Genomic DNA, 10,859 nt, shown 5'->3' on the forward strand with positions numbered 1-10,859 from the left:
CAGCTGAGCAAGGGCTCGGGCGGATCCCGTCACCCAGCTCCAGGGTTCCTAGAGCCGCTGCGTTCCACCTCGGAAGCCCCAGCGGGCGGGTGAGGGAGGACATGAACGCCATGCCCACTATGCCTGCAGGCCCACGGGTGGGAAAGCGTGTGTTGTGTCTAGGGTTGCTCCCCGAGGGCTCTGAACGGACAGTCTTCCTGAAAGTCACAGCATGGACAGGGCTCCAGCCTGCGGTGGCTTCTCCGAGACGGCGTTTTGGGTACCCGGATGGGGAGGTGTGTAGCCAGCTCAAATCCAGGCGTATCAACAGCCGCCCTGGGTTCGAGAATTGGGGCGCGAGACCCAGCGGCGTGGCCTAACGTAGTCTGTATGTCGAGAGGGCCGCACTGGGGCGGGTCCCACGGTGGGGGGTGGGTACCAATTTGGGGGGAGGGACCCAGCGTCCAGGACTTGAGGTCCAGGTGGTTGGTGACTGGACATCAGGGCCGCTCTTGACCCTTCAGCTCCCGTTTAGGTTTGGAGCAGGGAGCTCGAAACTGGAAGTAGTAGACCATGGTTTGAAGTCTGATTCGTCGGGAGATTTTGTCCAGGTGCAACTCTGTGAGCCTCAGTTGCTCCTTTAAAAGTCATGATAGTGTCCCGCGAAGTGTGGTCTGCTAATGCTACCCCTTTGCCCTCGAATCTATTAACTAAATCACTGTTAACTAAACTACTATTAAACATACGGTTTCTCGGGATCCGTCCCAGACTGGAGGGTCTGTATTTGTTAACAAGCTATTCGGGTGATCCCCATAAGCGTCTTTGAAAACCTGAGGATTATTAGAAGGTATCTGAAGGCTCCTCCCCAGAGATGATTACGCTTTGGATAGAGGGGTGTATGTAGGCTTGCCTGGGTCCAGGTGACCAATATATCACTCCAGTAATAATACCATCCCGCCCCAACTTCTCTAAAGATGCTCCATTTCTGTCCCGGAGTGGGTGTCGTTTATTAAGAGCCCTCATACCAGAGCCCATCTAAGCTGGAAGCTGAGATCCATGGGGACAGAAGCATCTTGCTCTAGGTCACAAAGCTAGTGGTGGGTCGAGCCAGAGTTCGACGCAGGCTCAAAGACTTCCAGTCTAGTGTTCTCCCCAAACCTGCGTCCACCTGCGTTTGGGGAGCGGGAGTCTGTACTGGAGGAGGTGGAGCTAGGGCTAGCAGGAGGCCGGAGTTCTGGCGCTTACGAAGGGCCTGGCCCCACATCATCCCCGGCGGGACTCCGGCATATGCCGTGAGGGGTGGGGGGTGGTCCCCAAGAACAGCCACCCGGCTCCGGCTCCTGTTGGGGGCAGAGCCAGATCCGAGCGGCAGGCAAGCGGGCCAATGCAGGGCGGTCTCTGGGCCTGACAGCCAATCCGGGGCCGGGGGCGCGGAGCGGCCAGGGAGGAGAGGAGCAGGAGCTTGGAAGACCCGCGAGGCTGCTGGCCTCGACCCCACCCCCACGGTGAGTCCCGGCTCTGCCAGTCCAGGCTGGCAGAGCAGGCGCTCTCGGCTTGCGGGCGGTGCGACGTCGCGGGCCCAGCCCAGGGAGGTCCACCCAGGGAGGGCGGACCTTGTGTCGGATCTGCCGCCCCCCACCCTGGGCCTGGGGGGTTCCCCCCATCCCCGCCCTGGCATCCTGCGGGTCGCCACCACTCCTAGCGTCTTCGGCTGAGCTCGGCGCCCCAGAGAGGATTAAGTAAGTGCTGAGGTCACCACTTTTGTGCAAGAATGGAGGAATCTGAGTCGCGGAGGTGGGGATGGGGATTGGGGCAGGGAGGACTGATGAACCTGGTGGAGAATGGTTTGCCAGTTCTTGGGTTCTTGGAGGTCGTGGTTCCCACCCCTTTCTCCCTGGTTTCCTTCACTTGTCCTTTGGACTGTGAGGCAGTCCCCAGCAGTGATGAGCCCTTTCTCTCGTTTGAAAGGAGGAGTAAACAGAGCCCCAGAGCAAATGCTAAGGGTCTGGCCCAAGGTCACATCTGGGGTCAGTGACAGAGCCAAGAAAGAACCTGGGTTTCCTGACGTGCCCAGCGTAGCTGGAGGAAAAGGACAGAGAGGGACAATGAGCCTCTGCCATCACGTATCCCTGTGCCAGCCTTGCCCCTTCCTAAGAGGCCATCGTGGTTGTGTGCACACCTCACACACCCATGCACCTACACAGGGAGGCACCCCACGTATACCCATGAGCTTGCACACTGAGATGTTCGTGCAGCTGCGAGCTGTGCATCCCTCCTCTCCCTAGGCCTGCCCTTCTGCCGTTTGGCTGGGACCTCTTCCCCGCTGCTTGCCTAGGGCCCTTTGGCCTGGGAAGGCCTAAGTCACACCCTGGACTGGGTGCATCTCCCACCCTCTGCTCCCAAGGGAGGAGGGAAGGGGAAGAGAAGGCATTTCAGAGTGGAAGTTCCATCCTTCCCTCTGAAGATATGCTCCCCTTGATTTTCTCCTAGTCCTTGACAGCCCCTAGCTCTAGGGGGTTCAATTACCCCAAGAGCCTACAGAGAAGCCCTGCCAGAGGACCTGACCTTAGCCTCTCTCTCCTTCCTGTCTTCTGGTCTCACCACACCTGTCCCTGCCCCCACTCCAAGTACAGGCTGGACCACACAGCAGGCTGAGTTCAAAGGCTTCTGTGGCTCCCCTTTCGCAACTGGGTTGCCCAGGGGTAGAAGATCTAACATTTATTGGCTGCTTACTGTGGTCGAAGTTTGTGCTGAGCCAAGTCTTTTCTAGGGGCTGGTTCATTCTGACATTTCAGTGACTCTCTGACCCTTTCTGTGTGGGAGATGCTCTTAATATCTCCACCTTAGACTCAGGAAAACTGAGACACTGAGGGATGGGAGTGACTTCTCTAGGGTCAGTTAAGTGGCTGAACTGGTGTTCAAAGACAGGCGTGTCTGACTCTTGGGCAAGTGTTCCCCACTAGGAAAGGAAAAAGCTGCAGAATTTTTTTCTCCAAACAGGAGGTGAGGGATGTGGGGTGCAGAGAGTGAGAGATGGGAACGTGGGGAGTGGGGAGTGACTTTTTCTTTCAGACCTCTCCACTACCTTTCACATCTTCCAAGTGTGATCACTATGATCCTCTTACCCACAAAGAGGGGGCAGGGCTTCATTTCAGTTTCCTAGATCCACAGGAGACCCATGGATATAGAAAACACATGTCTTGATGTCCCCTGAATTTGCCCTTGCCCTCAAACTTCTGTTTTTCCTGTGTCTTAAGAACTTAGGGGACTTCATCTCACCACGGAGTCCCATCCTCAGCCTCATGTTTTTTATTCTTTCCTTTCCAGCACCCAGGGAGGCAGGGAGCTCCCTTTATCCAATGACGTGACCACCTACATGGGTAGTGGGGGCCACAGGCTGGGACACTCCTGATGTCAGAAGTGAGTGGGCAGGTTGACCGACCATAGGCTGTCTCTCAGCCAGGCCCTCTCAGTGTCAGCATGGACTCAAGGATCCCGTCTGCTAGGGGCTGGTTCAGCAGCCGCCCACCCACCTCTGAGCCTGACCTGGAGCCTGCCACAGATGGGCCAGCTTCTGAGACCACCACCCTCAGCCCAGAAGCCACCAGCTTTAATGACACCAGAATCCCTGATGTGACTGGTGGCACAGCCGGCGTGGGCACAATGCTTCTATCTTTTGGGATCATCACAGTGATTGGCCTGGCTGTGGCCATGGTGAGAGCTGGGGCAGGCTGGTTCTGGCCCAGATGGCCTTCAGTTGGCAGAGGGTGGTCAGTGTTTAGATTTTAGAGAATCTAATCAGAACATAGTTGTCTGTTAGTGATAGTCCAATCTTCCCCTTCTGTGGGGATTTGCTTATTGGAGTCCAGAGACCAGAGAGGCTGCCTCCAATTGGAAGAACTGGAGAAGGTTCTGAGGGATATATATGGTGTTCTGAGCTGGGTCATGAAGGAGGGTGTTCCAGGTGGAGGGAGGGTCCTGATGGGCAAAAGTTTGGATGTAGGCAGAAGGTTCTGTGAGCAGCAAGCCAGACAGTGAGGCAAGTGAGTGTGGGGGTGGAATAAAAGTAGAGGCCAGAGGGCGATTGGGATAGATTGTGGGCTGTGGAGTCCAGATGGGAAGCTCCAGGCATGGCAGGCTGCTGGCAGTGTTCATTCATTCGTTTACTTGGCAATCATTTACTAAGCACTTGCCCTGGGTGAAACCTCCGGGACCCCAGGGACTAGGGGGGCAAGGTCCTGCTCTGTGGTTCTTACAAGGAGTGGGAGATAGATAAAACCAGGGATGCCAAGGAAAGCCCATAGGGACTGGGTTGGGGAATTGGGGGGGGGGGTGCTTCCTAGGCTGAGTGGTCTGGGACAGCTGAGGGGGCAACATTAAAGCTAATTCTTCACAGTGGAGGCCTGGCCCCAGTGTCATGAGAAGGGCAGAGTTGGGCAGACTAGGACAGAGGTGAGCTGGGGTGAGGTCTGTGGATGTCCCTGAGAGTGGATGTGATGCTCCCAGATCTGGAATCTGCCTCTGAAGATATGGGCTCTCCCCTTAAGATGATACCTGGACATTCAGAATGTCACTGAGGGACCACTGGAGATTGTGTAGGCTGAGACCAGGGAGGGTGGAAGTGCACCTGTGGTGCACCTACATTCTGCCCGCTGCCCCTCACAGGCTCTGACGGCTGGCCTTAGGCTCAGGGGCATGTTTCTCTGATAAACAGGGCAATGGATGGTCCATCCATGGCCTGGCTGGAGCTGCTGATAAACCAGGGTCACCATACGGTGATCCCTGCAGGCTCCGGATCGCTGCCAGGGAATAACTGCTGGCCAGCAGGCAGAGCCGGGATGCAACACACGGAGTGAAGTGGGGGACTGGGCAGTCTCCTGGGGCAGGGACAAGGCACAGCACCAGTGTTTGGCACCCATGTGGTGGTTAAGCAGGCAGAGACACCCTAACCTCAGAGGCAAAGAAGGGTCTCAAATCTGCCCTTGTCACTCTTGGCCAAAGATTTTGTCCCAGGAACTTGGGAAGACTTCCTTACTCTTCATCCTGGAGGAACATTCAGAGGGCCATGATGGATGGCCTTATCACCAAAATCAGAGCAGCAGGGAGATTATAGGGCAAAGGCAGTGGAGGGTAGGCAACAGCCTCTGGGCACTGTAGGACAGGTCCAGAGACGTTCCTTGAGTACTACTTCCTCTCCCCTTATGCCAATCCTGAGCCACGAGGAGGAGTCACTCAAGGAGCCAGGAGGAGGAGTAAATCAGTGCCAAGCTTTATGCCTCACACATAGGTGGAACAGTCAGGGAGGGCTTCCTGGAGGAGGTGGGGCTACAGCTGGACAGTGAGGGGTGGGGAAGATTTGAAAAGGAAGGCATGTGGGGTGGATGTTAGTAGTTGGGGCAGAGGGAGCAGCAAAGCTAAGGTGTGTAGACTGGATAAATGTTCTGGCCTCTCTTGAAGGTCCTTCTGCATCACTGGGCTGCAAGGCAGGGAGGAAAGGTTGGGGCAGGGCTGAGGGGGAGGGAGTACAGGGTGCTGGGGCTGCAGCCGCTGGTTCAGGGCAGGCAGGGGCTGGGCCAGAAACCTGGAGCTCCTGTTGCATCCCATCCGCAGGAGAGCAAGAGGCACGCCCACATGTGATGTCCTGGAGCGGGTGGGGGAGCAGGAGGCACCTCGGTTTCTTTCACCTTTGGGGTCCCTCAGGAGTGAGCGGCAGGAGGAGCTGTGGGCCAGCCAGGAAACAAACCAGATTCAAGCTGTGAATGGGCCACAAAGAGTGGGGGTTTGGGACAGAGTCTAGGGACATAGCTTTTCCCCAGTCAGAGGTGGTCATGCTACTGGTAGTCAAAAACCACCAGTTTAGGGATGAGCATGGTGGCAGAGGTCCCTGGAGTCCCTGCTCAGGTGGTCACCGTGATTAACCCCCTGCCTCCCTCCCCTTAGTGCTTTGTACCAGGATTTCCTGCTCCAGCCTGGAGCTCTTGGGTCTTGGATGTTTTCTCAGGCTGCCTAGGCCTTATCTTCAAGTCTGTACAATGGGGGCTTAGGACTTAGGGGCCTTTCTAGGTTCCTCCAGCATCAGGATTCTGAAGTTTGGTCTGGGCTGGTGTCCAGAGGCTCAGGCCTGCCTCCTCGGCCCCTGTCCACTGAGGGCCATCAGCCTCCCATGAAAATCCCAGGAACTGGGCCCACAGCCTTGCCTTGCAGAGTCTGGCCACTGCCTGGCCCCTGTTCTTTTTGGCCATACATGAGGAAGAAATTTGGACCTGGGGACAGTTGAGAAGAGGGGGTGTGCTGAAGTATCCCCTTACCCCCACTTCATCCCCGAGGAGTCCGAGGCACGCAGTGAGTGGCTGGAGCCACAGTCAGTATTAGTGAGCCAGGCCTGACTGTGTGCTCTTCCTGGGCTGGAACGCTGCCCGCATCTGAGTCCAGGCACTGTTGGCATCTAATAAACATCAAATGGAAGTGTGAATGTGGGGTTTATGTGTCTCTGGGATGGGGTCCCTGAGGACATGGGGACCTAGAGATGTCCCATTCATCAGCCTCAGCATGTCCCCGGTCCCGAGGGACTGCTGGGTTAACCAGGGCCTCCTTTCCTGGCCATTTGATGCTGCCTCTTCTCTTGCAGGTTTTGTACATCAGGAAGAAGAAGAGGTAACTCCCCAGGTGCCATCTAAGACTCCAGTCCACGGGCAATGCTGGGCTGGACTCCAGGGGACGCGGGTGGGAAAGGAGAGTCCTCCCATCATGAGGGCCCCTCTGTTGTCAGGGAGTCAGTGCCTCTTCTGCCCACTTGGGGTTGGGAGTGATCTCTTTCCCTCGGGGAGGGCTGAGCCACCCTTGACCTGCTGCCTTGACTACCCTTTCCCCACCCAAGCCCCTCAGGAGCTGTGGACCCCACAAGGCCGTGGCCTAGGCATCCCCACGGCCCCTACAAATGATAACTCTGTGGCCCATGGCCCCACCTGGTTCCAGGAGTGGGTGACTATCCCTCCCAGGCCACCCATCTGAGGGGTAGAACCAGCACGATAGGGGCAAAAATGTCTTTCATTCAATCCCAAGGGAAATCCTCGGGTCCTAAATGTAGTGGTGTCAGCTGGTCAGCAGGCAGGGGCTGGGGGGCTGGTGGGAGGGGACGGGCCTGCCCTGCCCCCAACAGCCTCTGCCCCCACCCCTAGGCTGGAGAAGCTACGACACCAGCTCATGCCTATGTACAATTTCGACCCCACGGAGGAGCAAGATGAACTGGAGCAAGAGCTGCTGGAGCACGGGCGGGATGCTGCCTCCGCGCAGGCCGCTGCCGCTGTGCAGGTCGTGCAGGGCAAGGTGGGCACCGAGCAGGCTCCCCAGCCCAGCCCGCAGGCTGTTCATGGCTCTTCTGCCCCCACCCTCCCTCCTTTCTCATGCAGCTTTCTAGCACCTGCCATGTGGTCAGGTGGCAGGTGTTGGGTATAGGGATTTAGCCAGGCTTGTTTAGAAACTGGTAGAATTGCTCTGTGGCCACCACAGGCTGACTGCATAAGGCCAGACTGGGGCAGTTCTGGGATCCAGCGTGGCTCTGCCACTGATAGCCTAGTGATCTTCAAAGCCCCATTGGCTTCTTTGAGCCTCATTTTCTCATTTACAAATGAAAATCCTGATTCTTGCCCCTGGTACGCCCCCTCAAACTAGGGGGAAAGCAGGAGAGGACTGATGGGAGAGACTGTTGGGGGGCTTAGACCCTGGGTTCCTCTGCTTGCTGAGATCCCAGTCCTGAGTGTGTTGTGATTGGGGTCAGACTCTGGGGCAGTGGCACCTCTGAGTAGACTGGTGGGTTCCTAGTAACTGGCAGACCCCCGTCAGGTGGAGCCCCCAGACAGATTCACCTCCCACGTCCAAAGGGTCAGGTACCTGTGCTGTTATCTTGCCAGAGTCACTGAGCTGCCTGGCCACTTGTCACCAGTCCCTGAAATCCTCAGGGGCCAGAGCACCATGAGGAGGCTTGGTCTCCCCCGACCCATGATGCCCTTTGCATCCTTCCTAGCCTTGACCCCACAGAGGCAGAATTGGGCTGGGAGTCCGGAGATCCCTTGGTTTTTCTACCAGTCCTGTGTCATCCAGATTAGGATACATTCCCTGCTTGGGATGGTCAGGAAATTGGGCTGAGAACCTCGGTCCACCCAGAACGTGGGCCTACTGACCATTTGACAGCTGTCTCCTGTGCACTTCCCTTGTGCCAGCCCCTGTGCTGGGGCTTTGGGGCTTGAGGTACAGAGGTGAGCCCCTCCATGGCCCTGGGCCCACAGGGTAAGCGCTGCAGCAGGCTGAGGCTGCTGCACAGGCTAGAGATGGCTATCGGGGAGGAGTTACCTGAGCCAGGTCCAATTTCATAGCTGAGCTTGTGAGAGGGCATTCCAGGCAAAAGACATAGCTTTCCAAGCCTGGTCCATCCACCAGAAGGTGGAGGTGCCTGGGCCAGAGAGTGCATGGCCTTGGTCAAGGTCCCTGATGTCCCTGACTATCTCTCTGCAGACCACTCTCCCTTCTCAGGGCCCGATGCAGAGGCCCAGCCGGCTGGTGTTCACCGACGTAGCCAACGCCATCCACGCGTGAGTGGCCTGGACCTCTGATGAAGACACCTGCCACAGTGCCCACAGAGCTGCCTACTCCGAGATCATTAAGACCTACTCTCAGGACCTGCCCTGCCAAGGCCCCAGCTGTTTCGAGGACCCACCTGCTAACTTTCCATGCTCCAAGAGAGGCCCCTGGCCAGGTTGGGCCTATGGCCACTGATGTCCTCTGATCTGAGGGGCCTGGCATGGAGAGCATCCCTCATGTCAGGGAGGTGAAGAGCCATTGCTGGCTGCCTTGTTCCCTTTCCAGACCCCTCACATCAGAGTCTGTTCCTCTAATGTGGAGGAAATGGAGGAGACATGGGTTGGGAATGGGAAGGGAAAGAGAGTCGGGGGTTTCCCTTCTGTCAAGGCAAGACCTGTCTTTGCAATCTGGAGCCTCCTCTGGGGTGGGGAGAGGCAACCAGCCAGGTCTTGGGGACGGTGTGGTGGCACCCTGGGAGAGGTTCAGGGATAGAGCTGAATGCCCAGCGGGCAAGGATGCCAGGAGGAGGGCTGCTCCTATGCAGGGTCCATCCATGTTACAGAGGGGCCATGAGGTCTTCCAGACACCCCTCCCTGGCAGCCAGCTATTGGCTGGGCCCAAGCTAGGATGGGAGCTGAGGGGGAGGGAGGTTGGGGAGCAGGTGTGGAGGGATGCCATGCCAGACCTGCTGGGAGGCCTCATAGATGTGTGCAGATGTGCCCACATGTGGATTTGCACCTGTCTCAGCACAGGGGCCAGGATGGAGACCTCTGCATAGCTCCACACTCCAAGCTGACCCCTACACCATGGTGTGTAGAAGAGCACTGAGTAGGCCACCTTGTCTGCCTTCAGTGTTCAGGGACAGAAGGGAGAGGAAAGCAAAGGCGAGGGTCCACTGCCCACTGCGTCTCCTCACTGGGCTCTAAATGCCAGGTAACCTGCTTCTGAAATGGTTCCCTGTCTTGGTTATGTTGGTGATCTGGGGTTGGGGGAGAGGCTATTGGTCTAAGGGCAGTGGCCGCAGGCTGCGGGCTAGCAGGGGGAATTCTGACTGCCTGAAACCTGGTGGGGATACAGACCTAGGAGACCTAGTCTGTTTTTTGAGCACACAGCCCACCTACCCATTGTCCGCCCACCCCAGGCCCCTCAGGAATTCTACCATTCTGAGGCATCTGGACAAGGCCGTAGGCCAAGCCAGACCCCAGGCACTGAGCACTTTTTCTCCGCTGGGCACGCATGCGCACATGAGCATGCACAGCCGCATGCCCCCAGGCCCAGCCTTGCCGCCCTCGCTGTCCTCTGCTGGTTGGAGGGGACACGAGGGTGGCATGTACAAAACTTCTGCTGGGCAAATACCACGTGTCAGGATGTGAGGGCCGAGGAGGCCTGCGTGGGGAAGGTTCTGGATTGATTCCTCCTCTAGATGCTATAAATACGTTAGCACTTGAGCCAACTGGAGGGCCGTGGGTAATTTAGGATGCACAGAAGCTGTAATTTAACTCACAGCATCTCCACGTAAGAGCATTAAAGATGTAATTAAGATGTTTACACAAAAAGAGTGTGAGCTTGTGACACTCCGAGTGTGAAACCCCAGGAGGGGCAGAATGGGTGAGGAGCTGTGGGGGACCTAGGTGTGGCCGCTTGGATTCCAGCTATGAGGTGGGAGCCGAGTTGGCTTTCTTGTTCATTTGGGTGAAACGCCTCTGGTCCTGAGTTCAAGGCTGCTCTGGGGCCTCATGCCTCAACTGTGGAATGGAGTCACGTGCCTGCCATCCGCTTGGGTGGAGAGGCCAAGTGGACAGGACCTGTGGGACCAGAGGTGGGAGGGGGCTGGAGCCCCAAGGTGCAGGGGAGGTATGGTGCCTCTGGACCCATAGGAGCTGGGTCTGAAACAATAGGGGAAAAATGGTCTTTCCCAGAGTACAAGGGTGCAGGGGGTGGGTGGGGGTGTGAAGCCACCTGCATGGTTCAAAAGGGTCTGGGGGAGAATGACACCAGGGTGACCAACTGTCCTAGTTTTCTCAGGGCCGCACAATTTTAGCATTGAAAATCCCACAAACCAGGACCCTAAGTGACATGCAGACCCTCTGCTAGAGAGCTGAGCCTTCAGGCTAGTTAAGTGAAAACAAGGAAGAGGTGAGCTCCCAGGGCTGGGCTGGAGGTGGGAGCTTCAGAACAGGGCCTTGGGTAAAGGGCGAGGGCGCCAAGCACCCCATGGGCCTCCCACACTGGGGTCAGACAGCTGGGTCTTTCCGTGACCAACCCCGGCCTTGGGGAGGGGTCCCCTTTCCTCAGCACACTGG

General features: G+C 57.2%; 1 protein-coding gene across 5 annotated transcripts; it reads left to right on the forward strand.

The window, feature by feature from the left end:
* Window positions 1-76: 76 nt before the first annotated feature.
* Window positions 77-10,144, forward strand: C17H3orf18 (chromosome 17 C3orf18 homolog). Of its 5 annotated transcripts, none has more exons than XM_010977987.3 (5): window positions 443-1,484; window positions 3,307-3,693; window positions 6,608-6,633; window positions 7,158-7,305; window positions 8,491-10,144. In XM_010977987.3, the coding sequence occupies exons 2-5, from the start codon at window positions 3,460-3,462 to the stop codon at window positions 8,569-8,571; spliced, it is 489 nt and encodes a 162-aa protein (XP_010976289.2). In that variant the 5' UTR covers window positions 443-1,484; window positions 3,307-3,459; the 3' UTR covers window positions 8,572-10,144. The 5 variants fall into 5 exon arrangements, with proteins under 5 accessions (XP_064352576.1, XP_010976289.2, XP_031326276.1 ...); XM_031470416.2 differs by having other exon boundaries at window positions 3,439-3,693; XM_010978001.3 differs by having other exon boundaries at window positions 3,443-3,693.
* The last annotated feature ends 715 nt before the right edge of the window (window positions 10,145-10,859 follow it).

This window comes from Camelus dromedarius, chromosome 17 (genome assembly GCF_036321535.1).
Source record: "Camelus dromedarius isolate mCamDro1 chromosome 17, mCamDro1.pat, whole genome shotgun sequence".
Taxonomy (NCBI): domain Eukaryota; kingdom Metazoa; phylum Chordata; class Mammalia; order Artiodactyla; family Camelidae; genus Camelus; species Camelus dromedarius.

What these genes read in the sequence shown, in the direction of transcription:
- C17H3orf18 (XM_010977987.3), top strand. Translation starts at nt 3,460, where the DNA reads ATGGACTCAAGGATCCCGTCTGCTAGGGGCTGGTTCAGCAGCCGCCCA. An exon ending in TTGGCCTGGCTGTGGCCATG is followed by an intron (nt 3,694 to 6,607) that starts GTGAGAGCTGGG and finishes CTTCTCTTGCAG; the next exon opens with GTTTTGTACATCAGGAAGAA. An exon ending in TGCAGGTCGTGCAGGGCAAG is followed by an intron (nt 7,306 to 8,490) that starts GTGGGCACCGAG and finishes ATCTCTCTGCAG; the next exon opens with ACCACTCTCCCTTCTCAGGG.